A 17,402-nucleotide genomic window follows, 5' to 3' on the forward strand; every position below is an offset into this window, starting at 1 on the left:
CATCAATCTCTTATTAATGCATAAAAATGTGTTAAATGTGATGTGATAGCCGTATAAATGTTATATTTATGAGAATTTATAAATGTTTCATAAAATTAATAAACATCTAAACAATCGTATTTTACTTGACCACAATGATTCTTTTACAACTATCTTAAAATGCACTTTGTCTGATTGTTTGAAGGGGCTCTTATTGGCGTCCTTCTAAATGTATCCAGAAGGGCTCCTAATAATTGCACTCATGCGATACTTTTTTGTAGTAACTTGGCGTGGTACAACTTCTCAATAGTGACGGCACTTTTCCGAGGAGTTTTGGATATCGTAAACGACTGTTTTCGACGTAGTGGGGATTCTCTGAAGCGCCCCCAAATTCAAAAAATGTTGACAGGGAATTTTCTAGCTGCTAATTGCGTTGTAGAATTACAATATTAATCATATATGGCCCTATTGGGCTCGATTAAATAAATAAATAAATGAAATTAAAATATTATCGTCTTCATATAAATTTCTGTACTTATAATTTAAAATTTTGGTGGAAATACCGTACCTCAATAAGGTGGTGGGTACACATTATGGGAGAAAATGTGAACAATCGATAACGTCGTTAAAAGAAGACATTGCTGGCAAAACTGTCTTTTAAGGTTTTGTAGACCAATACACGCGTAACGGCGTCTGTTTGAAACTGGACAACGGCTTTATACTACGACAATATTAATTGGCTTCGTACTATACCGATACGCTTTTTCTACGAAAGCACTAATTTTTGGGTAATCTTCACATTTTTAGTGCAAAGAAATCTAAAACTTGAGATATATTAAGTATGAGTGATGAGGAATTGAATAGTAGTACGACACAATTTGAGGCAATAAACGAAGAGGAGGCTCTGGTAAAATGGTAAGATGAATACACTAGTTTGTCTTCTTTGTACCCTCGAGATGCTAATGCAAAAAATCCCAATTACAGCGAGAAAAGTTCCACCAGAAAATTCAAGCCAAAATCCTTGACCCCGAATGAAATTCGTATGAGACGTCACAAATTCTTTATGAAATGGGCCGCAGAGTTCCCATGGCTAAGACCAAGTCCAACAGTGGATTCTGTTGGCTATTGCAATATTTGCAAAAGGGACTTGGTGTGCAAGAAGACACATTTGGAAAGACATCAGAAGACATTCAAACATATGCGACTTCAAGGTTTTGAAAATGTTTACACTGTCAACGAACCCGAGGCAGACTTGATTGAAGCCCACACATCTGGGTACTTGGACAATGAGTAGTAAGTTAAGCTGCAGAAATGTTTTCATAAACAACAAATGATATATCTCTCATACCAATAAGTACAGCCTACTCTAGGTCATACTGGGAAAATATTTGAAAGAACTCTAAACAGACAAACCAAAAAACATTTTCAGATCATATTTCATATTGATGATAAGATAATAGCAATATTATTTTGGTTACTGACACTGATTTTGGTCAAATATTTAGCTAGTGCGAATACACTCTGTAACAACATGTATCTTGATATACCATACTTGGAGAGATTGTTTTTATTTTATATAACCATGCATATAATTTCTTTGCAGTGAAGATGAAATGCTCTTGGATGATGAAAGCTTTGGCTACACAACCATAAAAGTTGAACCTGTAAAGATCAGTCCCACACATGATGTGATCGAAGCGAAAGCAAAGAAATTACCAACGAAACGTCTAAAGTTAGAGAAATCTCCCAAATCTCCATACCCAACAGCAGTTCAAAAATTCGAACGGGATGGTGGATATACTACTAGTATTACACCACGATCAGGAGACCGATCAATGAATGACTACTATTACTCACCCCGACAGCCTCTAAAAGATAGTTTCGATTTGTTCTTCGAATCTGCGGCAGCTTCGGTAAAAAGTCTTCCACCAAAATTGGCCGCGGAACTTAAAAGTCGTGTTTCGCAACTTCTAAGTGAGTTCGAACTGAGAGCTATTTGTGAGAAGGAGGCCCAGGAAAAGGCAGCGGCCAGCACAGCTCATGTGACAACAATTACACCGACAGTCGCTGTTGATCAAGCATTGTGTCCAACTACTTCGAGTACAGACTCAACCAATGCGACAACTGAAGGACAAGCTATAGCCCACTATGTTTATTCATATCAACCAAAGTAGTTGAGGATGATGATATAATTGGCTAACTATTTTATAAGTGGATATTTTGTTTTATATCCCGATTACGATATGTTTAATATTTACCTTTCTCGACAATGTCAAAAAGAGGTCATAGGTCTATTACATTTAATTTTATTGTAATTGATTCCATAAATAAATGTAGGCGACACAATTTCACAGCAATACATTGAACTTTCGAACACTTCCGACCAAAGGGACTAAATACCAACTCTATACTATAACTATAAACTATAAACTGATCCCTTGACATTTAGCTTAACATAAAGTCCGGCACCATCTGCGGTACCATAATGTATACAAAATTGAACATGAGGAGAGCAAATTTTACGTTTTCTTTTAATTTATGAAATACATTTAAAAAGATAACGAAACATACTTGACATAAACATGGAACATACAACTACTAGATAGGAATTAAATAAAATTTCGTAAACGAAGCTACAAAAGTAATCTTCGTTGATAGTTGAGACTATTTTGTTTGCTACCATACAACTTTAAGGTTAGATATAGTAGGTAGACCGTTATTTTAGGCTCACTTGGACTATTAAGACCATTTTGATAAAAAAAAAATGGACAGGACCGATTTTTTGTAAAGCTCAATGATAAGCCTCATTTTTATAGCCCGATCCGAACGGCGTTTCATATTCTGATGAAACGACTTTCAAACACTCAGAAATGTCACCATCATTTCTAAGAGGGGATAATGAACCCCGGAAACTGAAATTGAACCCTTAAGGCTTTGTATTCTTTATGTGTGTAAGGCTTTGTATTCTGTAAGTGTGACTTCCGGATGAGCGATACTTGCTGGGAAAATTGTTAGGACACACCAGCCAACAGGCTCTTCAAGATATTATTATCTAAAACCCAAACAATTTGTTCTTGAAAATATCTTTTAAATCAACAGTTAAGTGTGCTGAATCATCAGTTGCTTGGCGTTTCTTTGGAGTCACTAATTTGTTTTTTTTTGCTATTGTTACTGACTTTCTCTTCCTAATCCAATATAATGGTCCGTACTATGGTCGAATAATTTTTTGATAATTAAAAATGCAAATGAAAACAAATAAATAAATTCCTGCTAAGTCTTGGCATAAAGTAGATGAAAAAGATCGCAAACGTTAAATGAGTAAAATCATATGATTTGAAATTATTAAAAAAGAAAAATACAGTGATTCTCAAGTTGAAACCCGAAAAGTACCGGAAATTACTAGTAATTTCCTGTCGTATGGCAAAACTCTTAATTAGGGATTGTACTGCCAACAATTGAACCATCTGAAGGAAGCAATCTTCCACAAGCGGCAGGTTTTGGCCAATAAGAGATGAATAGCTGTTTTTTTGCTTCATGGTTTTTATTATGGGAATAACCCATACACACAACACCAATTCATAAATATGTCAATATAAGCAAAACATCGTTTGGCAACCCTGTTTTATCAGCTGACAGAAAACATCCCTCCTCTCTGACGTTATCAGCTGTATAGGGAAAAGTTTTTTGTTTTGAGTTAAAGTGCAATCTGTGGTACATCGATCGTTTAACAACCTGGCTTTTGATGGTTCAAACATCGCCATAATTCAACTACAACACAAAAAAAAAGTGCAATCGGACCACCAACATGTATACACCTATGATAGGTGGTTCCAATTCCAACATAGATCCTAATAGGACTTGTGGCGGTCGATTTTGGTGTGTTAAAGATATTTGTGGAATATTTTGTGCTGTCTTGACATGGCTCCTAATACTATTTGCCGAGTTTGTGGTCATGAGAGTCATTCTTTTACCCAGCCCACATCCAGTGTTTAGTACAGTAAATATTATAATTTTCCAAATATTGGCATTCCTAGCATTTGCATCACATCTACGGACTATGTTGTCAGATCCGGTAATTGGTAAATGTTAATTCAATTAATGATGAATATTCTAATATGTTCTTTTTCGGTGTTAACTTAGGGTGCAGTACCTCGTGGTAATGCTACCAAAGAAATGATCGAACAAATGGGCTATCGCGAGGGCCAAATGATATTCAAGTGTCCCAAATGCTGCAGCATAAAACCGGAGAGAGCTCATCATTGCTCGGTGTGTCAAAGATGCATTCGTAAAATGGATCATCATTGTCCCTGGGTGAATAATTGCGTTGGAGAAAACAATCAAAAATACTTTGTATTGTTTACGGTAAATGTTTGACATTTATATTTACGTCTTTTAAGGGTTGATAGATACAAGTGCATTGTATCTGCTTACATGGGATTATAAATGACATCATAAATTCGGGCTAGTGATTTTGTAAACATTCTAGAAAATTGTTAAAAGGGTTTAAAAAGAATTCAGATATTGCATATGTCCTTCACTTGGTGGTGTGTGCGGTAGTTTTTACTGTTCACCGCTGATGGTTTCTTTAGTAAGGCTGGGCATCTTGGTCCGATTAATGAAGATCAACACATTTCCTGGGCTACGAATCATGTATATAAAAAAATCATGGTTTTCATACCAGTTCGATTTGAGATAAGTAGCTTACCAGGTGTCTTGGGTATTAGTCCATTTTTTCTACTTAATTTCCATAATTTCCCACCTCTTTTATTGCTAATATTTTTGTCGGAAAGGGGTTTCGTGAATGACATTAATACATTTGGCAAATTCATTTGAATGGGTAGTACATAGTGCAGTCCTATTATTTTCAGTTCCATATTATACGAACGCTGAACTGCTAAGCAGGCCTCGAGTTGAGGAACATGTAATCCAAGGATTTTATTGCAGTTTGACGGTTTGCGTACATATTGCAGCCAACATTTTTTGATGCGCCACCACCTCTTTTATTATTAATACTGTCTTATACAGTTACTTAAATCATTCCAAACTCTTTGAGCGGTATTTATATTCTAGGTCTTTTAAGTATACAACCACCTTGGATTCGATACAGACTTGCACATGCGTTATTGTTGCCTGCTATAAGATTTTTTCGGGAGTGACTGCTGCCCATTTTCTGCGATTGGAATACGCGATGAATACTATTGTCAGATTTGTCTTCAATCTAAGAAGAAGAGGTCATGTTTCAGAATTTGTAGTGAGGTTCCTTGGTGTATCGGTTTCACATTATGTCAAGTGTGCCAATTTGCTCTTCTTATATAAAGTTATTCGTAGTGGGGTACCTAGTACTCTATGTGACTATTTTCGATTCTCTCGCTCGACGAGAAATCCTCAGATTGTGATTCCTCGTATCACGTATATAAAAAGTCATTTCTTGTGCGAGTCGCTCGTATCTGGAACATGTTGCCTCTTGATTTGAGAATTTTCTCCCATTCGAATAATGCTTTTCGTTTAAAAATGTATCGTTTTTTTCGGGAATTTTAAGTTGAAATTGATATTCTATAATGCTCTATATTTTTGGTGCTAATAACTGGACACTATCTGTTATTTAGTCTTTTGAATTCGTATTCCCTTACATTATACTTACATGGCGGGGGGCCCTTTATGAGTTACTCATGTAAAAATTGTTATACAATTTTAAATTTACACACTTATTATTGTGCTTGTCACATTTCTTGCACTATGTACTATTACCGCCATTGTTGAAGGACAGTCTGTATCAGTGGCCTTAAATACTGCCAAGACACGTAAAAATGAGACCACATCGAAAATTAACAAAGCCTGTTATATTTATTAATTTTCTTAAGCTGTCAGTTACCACTCCTAATATCAGTTATAATACGTCGTTACCTGATAGGAGGAGGAGGAGAATTGGTTTGCAAGACAATTTCTACGGCTTGAGCTGTCACAATATGGAGGAACTGCAAAACAATCAAGTGCCTCTTGTGTGAGTTTTATGATCTATGTGCAAAACGTAAACGAATTTGGGAGTGTTTGCTTTAGAGAATTAGGAGAACTTAACTTGAACCAACTGTTAAATTTGTTGAAATTGTTGTTCTTCTAGAGAAAGCTTACTAGTAACAACTGAAAATGACTATAGTAGCACAGAGAATAACGTGACAATGTTAACATGAGGCTTAAATAAGCGGTTGCCACAACTACCAAAACTGATAGATTTTCTACTGTTTGGTAGATTGGTAGAATTCGTGAGGTTTTGGTAGATTTTGCAAAATGTTTCTCTCCAACTAAAATTTCCTTCAGAAATAAAAATTAAGACAAAATTTTCTATAGAAATAAAATTTCGACAAAATTTTCTATAGAAATAATGTTTTCTATTGAAATAAAATTTTGACAAAATTTTCTATTGAAATAAAATTTTGACAACATTTTCTACAGAAATAAAATTTTAACACAATTTTTTATAGAAATAAAATTTTGAAAAAAAATTATAGAAATATAATTTCGACAAAAATTTCTATAAAAATTAAATTTTGACTAAAATTTGCAATACAAAACAAATATGACAAAATTTTCTATAAATTTTAATTTAATATTTATAAAAGTTTTAATTTTCTAGTTAGGTCCTACTATCAAAGTCCATTTTGTAGAGGTAGAGGTAACTATCCCTTGTTGAGCAGTAAGTTCAGCCGGGCCGAATCTTAAATACCCACCACCATGAATCAAATATTAGAGTTTCCTTTGAAATTTCAGGTGGGTTTGATGACATATATTCTTCAGGTAGTTTCGATGATTTCGGCTAATTGCATTGGCGAGATTGTCAGTGACGACTCTTATATCAAACGCTTCTGCTCTGATAGACAACATTTGAACATTGGTTTCTTCAATGCCCAGTCCTTGAGGCCTTGCACTTTGTCGACTAAATTCGACGAGGTTTTCAACATGCTAAAAAGTTGCCACCTTAATATTGTTGGCGTAACTGAAACGTGGCTTAAATCTTATGTGCCTAACAAAGCCGTTAATATTCCAGGATATAAATTCTTCCGTAACGATCGTAGTGGCATGCGTGGTGGAGGTGTGGGCTTATATGTTTCTGAGAAATTAAGGGTTCGGCCGCTCGCTACTGCATCGGATTCGAATTCTTGCGAAGCTTTATTTTTAAAGATAACATCTGGATCATTTGAGTTCGTGGTTGGTGTCGTATATTTGCCTACGGGTAATCTTGATTCTCTTGAAGATCTCATCTCTGATATGTCTGTTAGCTTTTCCGATATTATAATCATTGGTGATTTTAACTGTGATATTTCTGTTTCTAGAAAGTATGCTAATCTTAAGTTAATGTTGACACGTTGTAATTTGTCTGTTCTACACAACAATATGCCCACTCATTTTGATTTGAACCGTATGTCCGCTTCTATTATTGACTATGCTCTAGTTAGCAACACTTCTGCGGTTATCCGCAGCAGTCAATTTAATTTCCCAGCGCTGAATTCGAATCATGCTTTCTGTCTTGTGCAATATTTAGTTCCAAACCAGGATCAGAACTTGTTTTATTCTTACCTTGATTATACTTCCATAAATATGGACAATTTGCTATGTGATATAGAAAGTGCAGATTTTACGCCTCTTTATCTCACAAATGATACCGATTCTCAGATAACTCTTCTGAATTGCATTTTGAATGAGTTACTTGAGAGAAATGTACCTGAGCGGACAAGGGCAATTAATAGCATCAGACCACGCTGGTATGACAATGATGATATTAGGCAAGCAGTTTGGCATCGTGACTTAGCGTACCGTGCTTATATTGAGAATCAGTGTATTAGTAATAGAGACACATACAAAAGATACAGATCAATAGCTCGGAGGGCAATAAGACGTGCTAAACGAGCGTATGGTCTTCGCATGTTTCAGGGTACGTCCAATGCCAAGGAACTCTGGTCTCGGATTAGTTCCACTGGGGCACTTGATTCTGACAACGCCTGTGATAATAACTGTGATATAGATCTTGACCTGTTGAATAATTATTATACATCCTCACAATCTAACTATGTGCAATCTAGTATTAATTATGATGTTTTGCGTGATAACAACTTTAATTTTAGGAATGTATATCTGGACGAGTTACACAGTGCAATATTTAGAATTAAGTCCAATGCCTTAGGAACTGACGGTATTCCCATTCGCTTCATTAAGATAGTATTTCCGTACATTTGTCATCACATATTACATGTATTTAACACAATACTTATGACTAGTTGTTTTCCGGCTAGCAAGAGTTACGCCTCTCAAGAAGAAGGGCACTTCGGGTTCAAATTGCAGTGATTTCAGGCCTATTTCCATTCTTCCAGTGCTGTCGAAATGCTTCGAAATCTTGATAAAGGATCAGCTAATTGCGTATCTGGATAATTTTTCTTTAATTGATCCATGTCAATCAGGCTTTAGAAGTCGCCATAGCACGACGTCGCTTATGGTAAAGCTTACAGATGATATCAGACGTGTAATTGACAAGAGAGATCCCGGAATTCTTGCTGCTCTTGATTTAAGCAAGGCTTTTGATTCCGTGGATCACAACTTATTAATACATAAACTCTACCGGCAATTTGATCTGTCGGTTTTTTCCTGTAGACTTATTTCGTCCTTTTTATCGAACCGTTTCCAATTTGTACATAGTGATGGCCGTAGTTCATGTGTAAATCCAATTTCTTCAGGTGTTCCACAGGGATCTATCCTTGGTCCTATACTGTTTATGTTATATATTAATGACATTGTACATTGTGTTCAACATGTTGATATGGCTATATATGCCGATGATATTCAATTATTTAGTACCTGCGCATCTGGCACGACGCAAGATGCTCTATTGAATTTGGATAATGACATCGGTCATATTTATAACTGGGCTAGCAGAAATAACTTGTCCATTAATGTCAGTAAAACAAAGATCATGGCTTTTGAAAATCCCCGCCAGCCGATCACACTGAGAGATATGGTGATCCAAGACAATTTAATTAGTTTTAGTGACTCCATTATTTCTCTTGGGTTTCACATTGACCATAGACTTAAATTCGATTTCCATATAGCCAAGATATGTTCAAAAGTTAACTTCGTTCTGAAGAAACTATATAATTTGAACGTTATTCTCCCGCTTCCTGTGAAACGAATGCTGGCGCATTCACTACTTATGCCACATATTTTATACGGTGTAGAGGTTTATATGGGGTCAAGTAGATCAAGTTTGTCTAAACTTACTTCATGTTTCCATTCTCTGCTTCGTTTTGTATTCGGTAAAAACTCTAGACACAACTATTCACGCTTTGCTAATGAATTTCTGGGATGCTCGTTTGAGCGTTATCTTGATATTCGATGTCTTTGTTTTCTTTATGGTGTTTTGAAATCAGGTAAACCAGCATATCTTATATCTTATTTCCGGTTCTTGAGTACAACAAGGACCACTCAAATACGCATTGAACATTTCAACCATAATATTCTGGAGCGCTCGTTTGCAATTCGAGTTACCAGACTGTGGAACTCCTTACCTCAAAACATAAAGCAATTATCGAATAGTGTTCATGTTTTCAAAAAAAAGTTAATATCCCATTTTTCTCACGAAGCTTAGCAGTTTAGTCATTGACAATCTCTGTCTCACACTTATTCATTATTTTTTTAGAAATGTGCATTGAGGATTTTGCTAGATTTTTAGATTTTTAAGTTTTTTTTATAGTTTTAGAATTTTTCGTGTTAGTGCCTTAGCAATTTTTGATGTATGTAATTAATATTTTAAATCTCATTATTGCTCTACTTTATATATCTATCAACATATGGCCCATGGGGGCTCAGTTTGATTAAATAAATAAATATAAATATATTCTCCCAAGCAGAGCAGATCAAGTAGTACAATTCGCCAAGATAAATTTCAAGATTTTACCTATGAAGACTATATCAGATTCTGGATTTATAAGAACCATTTTTGTTTGAGTTCTAGAGGAATCATTAACATCTCTTGTAAGTGTACAAGAAAATTATAAAATAACGTCTTGATTTGAAATCTTAAATCTGTAGATTTTCACCCGAGAAGTAAAATCTGGAAATTTTACATTGAGTTTCAAGCAATTTTCATGATCAGTGCGCCTTCTATACCCTCAAGAAGTGAAATCCGGTCTATATGGAGGCATTACCAAACCGATAAAAACTAATCCGATACACGTTTTTGTGAGCCTAACTAAAATACCAGAATATTTACAATTTCCGGCAAATCGGATAAAAAGTACGGTTTCTAGAAGCCCAAGGAGTTAAATCGGGAGATCGTTCTTATGGGGGCTATACTAAAATATGGACCGATACTCACCGTTTTCGGCACACCTCTTTATGACCCGAAAATACCTCTAGATTTCCAATTTCAGGCAAATAGGATAAAAACTTCGGATTCTAGAAGCCCAAGAAGTAAAATCGGGAAATCGGTCTATATGGGGGCTATACCAAAATATGGACCGATACTCAACATTTTCAGCACACCTCTTTATGGTCCTCAAATACCTCTAGATTTCCAATTTCAGGGAAATTGGATAAAACTACAGTTTCTATAAGCCCAAGACCCCAAACAGAAAACATCCCTCCTCTCTGACGTTATCAGCTGTATAGGGAAAAGTTTTTTGTTTTGAGTTAAAGTGCAATCGGACCACCAACATGTATACACCTATGATAGGTGGTTCCAATTCCAACATAGATCCTAATAGGACTTGTGGCGGTCGATTTTGGTGTGTTAAAGATATTTGTGGAATATTTTGTGCTGTCTTGACATGGCTCCTAATACTATTTGCCGAGTTTGTGGTCATGAGAGTCATTCTTTTACCCAGCCCACATCCAGTGTTTAGTACAGTAAATATTATAATTTTCCAAATATTGGCATTCCTAGCATTTGCATCACATCTACGGACAATGTTGTCAGATCCGGTAATTGGTAAATGTTAATTCAATTAATGATGAATATTCTAATATGTTCTTTTTCGGTGTTAACTTAGGGTGCAGTACCTCGTGGTAATGCTACCAAAGAAATGATCGAACAAATGGGCTATCGCGAGGGCCAAATGATATTCAAGTGTCCCAAATGCTGCAGCATAAAACCGGAGAGAGCTCATCATTGCTCGGTGTGTCAAAGATGCATTCGTAAAATGGATCATCATTGTCCCTGGGTGAATAATTGCGTTGGAGAAAACAATCAAAAATACTTTGTATTGTTTACGGTAAATGTTTGACATTTATATTTACGTCTTTTAAGGGTTGATAGATACAAGTGCATTGTATCTGCTTACATGGGATTATAAATGACATCATAAATTCGGGCTAGTGATTTTGTAAACATTCTAGAAAATTGTTAAAAGGGTTTAAAAAGAATTCAGATATTGCATATGTCCTTCACTTGGTGGTGTGTGCGGTAGTTTTTACTGTTCACCGCTGATGGTTTCTTTAGTAAGGCTGGGCATCTTGGTCCGATTAATGAAGATCAACACATTTCCTGGGCTACGAATCATGTATATAAAAAAATCATGGTTTTCATACCAGTTCGATTTGAGATAAGTAGCTTACCAGGTGTCTTGGGTATTAGTCCATTTTTTCTACTTAATTTCCATAATTTCCCACCTCTTTTATTGCTAATATTTTTGTCGGAAAGGGGTTTCGTGAATGACATTAATACATTTGGCAAATTCATTTGAATGGGTAGTACATAGTGCAGTCCTATTATTTTCAGTTCCATATTATACGAACGCTGAACTGCTAAGCAGGCCTCGAGTTGAGGAACATGTAATCCAAGGATTTTATTGCAGTTTGACGGTTTGCGTACATATTGCAGCCAACATTTTTTGATGCGCCACCACCTCTTTTATTATTAATACTGTCTTATACAGTTACTTAAATCATTCCAAACTCTTTGAGCGGTATTTATATTCTAGGTCTTTTAAGTATACAACCACCTTGGATTCGATACAGACTTGCACATGCGTTATTGTTGCCTGCTATAAGATTTTTTCGGGAGTGACTGCTGCCCATTTTCTGCGATTGGAATACGCGATGAATACTATTGTCAGATTTGTCTTCAATCTAAGAAGAAGAGGTCATGTTTCAGAATTTGTAGTGAGGTTCCTTGGTGTATCGGTTTCACATTATGTCAAGTGTGCCAATTTGCTCTTCTTATATAAAGTTATTCGTAGTGGGGTACCTAGTACTCTATGTGACTATTTTCGATTCTCTCGCTCGACGAGAAATCCTCAGATTGTGATTCCTCGTATCACGTATATAAAAAGTCATTTCTTGTGCGAGTCGCTCGTATCTGGAACATGTTGCCTCTTGATTTGAGAATTTTCTCCCATTCGAATAATGCTTTTCGTTTAAAAATGTATCGTTTTTTTCGGGAATTTTAAGTTGAAATTGATATTCTATAATGCTCTATATTTTTGGTGCTAATAACTGGACACTATCTGTTATTTAGTCTTTTGAATTCGTATTCCCTTACATTATACTTACATGGCGGGGGGCCCTTTATGAGTTACTCATGTAAAAATTGTTATACAATTTTAAATTTACACACTTATTATTGTGCTTGTCACATTTCTTGCACTATGTACTATTACCGCCATTGTTGAAGGACAGTCTGTATCAGTGGCCTTAAATACTGCCAAGACACGTAAAAATGAGACCACATCGAAAATTAACAAAGCCTGTTATATTTATTAATTTTCTTAAGCTGTCAGTTACCACTCCTAATATCAGTTATAATACGTCGTTACCTGATAGGAGGAGGAGGAGAATTGGTTTGCAAGACAATTTCTACGGCTTGAGCTGTCACAATATGGAGGAACTGCAAAACAATCAAGTGCCTCTTGTGTGAGTTTTATCATCTATGTGCAAAACGTAAACGAATTTGGGTGTGTTTGCTTTAGAGAATTAGGATAACTTAACTTGAACCAACTGTTAAATTTGTTGAAATTAATAGGTTGTTCTTCTATCTATTACCCGAATTTATTCTGATAACTGGTTGATAGTTTTGCTGCAAGTAGAGGATGCTGATGAGGAATGTGGTAATAACGAAACAGCTGTACATCCAACCATCTTGCAGACTATAGGGCTTTACCCAAATAAATTTGACAAGCATACTTTTCCTCTGTTGGTTAAGCTACACTTGTATTTTAGTCAATGCATGGTTTTAAGCTGAAATCAAAAACAACAATAATGATTGAAGAGAAACCAGAAATAAATTTTTGACAAAATTTTGTATAGAAATAAAATTTCGCCAAAATTCTCAAAATTCTCTAGAAATAAAATTTCGCCAAAATTCTCGCCAAATTTCTACTAAAATTTCTATAAAAAATTAAATTTTTACTAAAATTTGCAATAGAAAAAATTTTCTATAAATTCAATATTTATAAAAGTTTTAATTTTCTTGTTAGGTCATACTATCAAAGTCCATTGTGAGTAAGTTCTCCCTTGTTGGGAAAATTAAAACATTTAAAATTCGATACATTAACAACTAAAGATATATTTATACACAAAAATAGGAGAGATCGTAATATACTTATAATATTGCAAATACTGGAATAAAATACTAAAACATTTCCTTCGAAGAAAAAAACAAATTTTCATCTAACCACAAAATTTTGATCAAAATCTTCAAAATATGATTTTATAATTTCGTAGATTTTTGATAAAATTTTCTTAAAATTTTGGTAGATTATTTTTGGCACTAGTAGCAAGCGTGCTTACATAGCCCGTTTTTGTTGGGTATTTAACTCAATAATAAGAAAGTTTATATCAATAATAACAAAATAATATCTGATGTCCTCATATACATGCGAGAAAACTTTTCATGCGAGATGATTACACTTCAGCCATTGATTTAAATCTTTTGTTTCTATTTTCTTCCAGTTCTACATAGCATCTATTTCAGTTCATGCAATTTTCCTAGTACTCTCTTCATTTGCTGAATGTGTACGCAATGAGTGGCGTAATTGTTCACCATATTCACCACCTGCCACCATATTTCTTTTACTATTTCTAACTTTTGAGGCTTTAATGTTTGCCATTTTTACTATAATAATGTTAGCCACACAATTAACGGCTATACTTAATGATCAAACGGTAAGTACAAAATATTATAAATATCAAATTTTTTGTTTTTTAAATTTCTTTTTTTTCTAATACACAGGGTATTGAGCAACTGAAAAAAGAAGAGGCCCGTTGGGCCAAAAAGTCACGACTAAAAAGTATACAGTCCGTATTTGGACGTTTTTCTTTGGCATGGTTTTCGCCCTTTACCAAACCGGGAAAGACGCGATTCAATTCTCACTTTTATTCGGTTTAAAAGTGCCTTCAAACCACCAGCTACACACCCCATCACATATATGTATGTGAAAAAAGAACAACATTCTTAAATACCAGAAATAAAAAAGACTCCATAATATATATATTGATATAATATTGAAAAAAAAAACAAAAGAAAACAATAATATGTATGTATAATTTATAATGAATGAAGCTAATTTGTACAGTTTGTCATCATGATCCGATAATACACAATAGAATATAAAACAAGAATATATTGTAACCCTGACAACCATAGTATATTAAGTCGAAAATCAAAGTTTTTCACAATGGCCAATTCTATTTGATTACCTTATTATTAAATTAAATTTATTTTGTAACTTCAAATAAAAACCAAAATAGAAATTTTAATCAGAAACATGATACAGCCATTCAAACGGCTTGTACTAATACAAATACAACATCCAAGTTGGGCAACCATAATGTTATCTATTTGACAGTTCGATGTATTTTTCAGAATAATAGGGCTCTTTTTTAATATTTGCAAAAATTGATTTTCAACTTTATATACTATGGAATTTGAGTGTAGACATATCTTGTATATTTTCCATGTGAACTAAATACACTCAAAAGCAAATAATCAAAGGATATAGAAAACAGATGACAACAAAAAATATAAGCAAATGGAAAAAAATTGCAAAAAGTTTAGCAAGAAAGATTTATATTAGAGTAGAATATAACGCTCGCTTGCTTCAAGAGTGACATACCTCAAAATCAATTTTTTTCTCTCCAGAGGCCGGCCACAAATAAAAAAATATAAGATCTTGGTGAGGAAAAAATTAATTTAAATTAAATTAAATTAAATTAAATTAAATTAAATTAAATTAAATTAAATTAAATTAAATTAAATTAAATTAAATTAAATTAAATTGAATTAAATTAAATTAAATTAAATTAAATTAAATTAAATTAAATTAAATTAAATTAAATTAAATTAAATTAAATTAAATTAAATTAAATTAAATTAAATTAAATTAAATTAAATTAAATTAAATTAAATTAAATTAAATTAAATAAAATTAAATTAAATTAAATTAAATTAAATTAAATTAAATTAAGCATGAACTTAGTACCGGCCTCAATGTATGCCTTGGTTTTGTAAATCTACTTTGTCTAATCAATGGTAGTATCTTTCCACTAATTTTGTACTTATTGGCTATGGGCATCCACTTAAGGGAAATATTTTCTTAGTGTTTTGTCACTGTTTTGTTCACTTTTGAGTTATACCATTCTTGAAGTAGGCTTGTGATATTAATTTTTAATGTTATGTGTGTGTGTATATGTTTAGTTTATTATTTTTATTCCTCTCTTAATAATAATTTTAAATGAATATATACGTAGATTATTTACAAATTTTACTGTTTACGATTCGTGTATAAATGATCTTTAAAAAGGAAAATTGTGTTTTTTTTGAGCAATTCGTTTTCACAATTTAATTTTTTTTTTTTGCATTTAATGCCGGTTTTTTATACATTCCACCACCATGTGGAGGTATTATAAGTTTGATAATTCGTTTGTTACAGATCGATTTGTAGAAGATAAAGACGCGAACTCCGTGCCCTTAGACCGGGCAGTCAGTCCCCTGTGATCTGTAGCTAGGAAGGTGTATTCCAAACGCAACAGAATAAAACAGGGAAAGATTTTTCTTCTCTACACTTGAGAAGCTCACATCGACCTGAAAGAAAATGTATTGCCCATTTGAGAACAACTCATGTTGGTTGAACATCAGAATCGTTTTTACTCAAAAAAAGTCCTCTTTCGAATTTCTTAATATAGGGAAAATTCCACCTGTGGGTATATCATACTACAATTACTGTTTGCTACATTTAGTCCAAAAAAAAAATAATTGAAATTCATGGTGAAGGGTATTTGAGTTTCGACCTGGGCATTTTTGTCTATCGTTCTTACATATTTGCTTTTGTTCTGTACGAGTTATTAATATAAGAGAATATTAGCAAAAATGCTAAATGGATGTATGAACACCTTTAGAAGATTTGTGTTTTTAAATGTCGAAAGTGTCATGTAGTTACATAAAAATCAATCATAACCATTTAAAAATAAATTCTTTTTGTTCACCTCACAAAATATGAAATTGTTTGCAAATTATTTTCTATATGCGATAAGTAGAGGCATACAAACGGACATACATATATGTGTACATTTCTTTTAGGTTGATTTGTTTTGAATTCAGCTCGTCTACTATTTTGACAAGTAGTATTATGCATTGCCTTAATTATAAAATAACGTCTTAAATAAAAGAAAAATTGTAATTTTTACAAAATAAATTAAAATCATATTACGAGGTTAAAGAAATCAAGATTCGTATGAAGGGGTAGGAGTCCCTCATGCATGCAAAAACTGGTATATGCATTTTCAACCCAATTAATTTTTTCATTAAAAACGTTAGGCTTAAACTGCCTGTTAACAGAAAGTACATTGCAAATATCTTCTCTCCGGTTAACTTTAACTGAAAATTTTCCTAACCGGCATATGGAATACGTAGGCAAGATGACAGCTATGTCCATAATACGGTTTAAAAGTTCGTTAGTTAACGGAGCACTAACGGAGCTTCATGAAAATGGGGGTAAGAGTTTTTAGTTTGATTAAAAAATTGATTATTTGAAATAAATTTTTAGTTAAAAATTAAAAAAAAAATGTCTATCACATTTTTAAGTGACTTAGTCTTCCGAGTGTGATTAAAAAGTTAATTGTATCAATTTACATTTTAATTAAAATTGTTTCAATCATTGACTTAATTAACTTAATGTTTCTATATTGATTAAAATGTTAATTGTATCAATTAATTTATTAATTAGAAAAAATTTTCAACTTCAAACAACTTCTTAATTGGAAATATTTTGGTGATATTTTTTTCTGTGTATTGATGGAAAGAAGCGAGGTATTATTTTAAATTTTAGGCTCACATTAACTATTTAGTCTATTGTGGTACCACAGGTCGTGAACTTCTCTCTTATCAATGAGTGCTGACACATTCTATGTTTAGCTCCTTAATCACAACACTGAAACAATCACAA

General features: G+C 33.5%; 3 protein-coding genes across 3 annotated transcripts; all 3 read left to right on the top strand.

The window, feature by feature from the left end:
• Positions 1–718: 718 nt before the first annotated feature.
• Positions 719–2,336, top strand: LOC142240412 (uncharacterized). Its single transcript, XM_075312123.1, has 3 exons — positions 719–894; positions 964–1,272; positions 1,583–2,336. Exons 1-3 carry the CDS (start codon positions 821–823, stop codon positions 2,151–2,153), a joined length of 954 nt encoding a protein of 317 aa, XP_075168238.1. The 5' UTR covers positions 719–820; the 3' UTR covers positions 2,154–2,336.
• Positions 2,337–3,639: 1,303 nt separating this feature from the next.
• On the top strand, positions 3,640–4,409 carry LOC142238473 (palmitoyltransferase ZDHHC3-like). Its single transcript, XM_075310131.1, has 2 exons — positions 3,640–4,051; positions 4,120–4,409. Exons 1-2 carry the CDS (start codon positions 3,785–3,787, stop codon positions 4,351–4,353), a joined length of 501 nt encoding a protein of 166 aa, XP_075166246.1. The 5' UTR covers positions 3,640–3,784; the 3' UTR covers positions 4,354–4,409.
• Positions 4,410–10,587: 6,178 nt separating this feature from the next.
• On the top strand, positions 10,588–15,766 carry LOC142238474 (palmitoyltransferase ZDHHC3-like). Its single transcript, XM_075310132.1, has 4 exons — positions 10,588–10,944; positions 11,013–11,234; positions 13,912–14,124; positions 14,192–15,766. Exons 1-4 carry the CDS (start codon positions 10,678–10,680, stop codon positions 14,345–14,347), a joined length of 858 nt encoding a protein of 285 aa, XP_075166247.1. The 5' UTR covers positions 10,588–10,677; the 3' UTR covers positions 14,348–15,766.
• Positions 15,767–17,402: the final 1,636 nt, after the last annotated feature.

Source organism: Haematobia irritans, chromosome 5, assembly GCF_050003625.1.
Source record: "Haematobia irritans isolate KBUSLIRL chromosome 5, ASM5000362v1, whole genome shotgun sequence".
Classification (NCBI taxonomy): Eukaryota; Metazoa; Arthropoda; class Insecta; order Diptera; family Muscidae; genus Haematobia; species Haematobia irritans.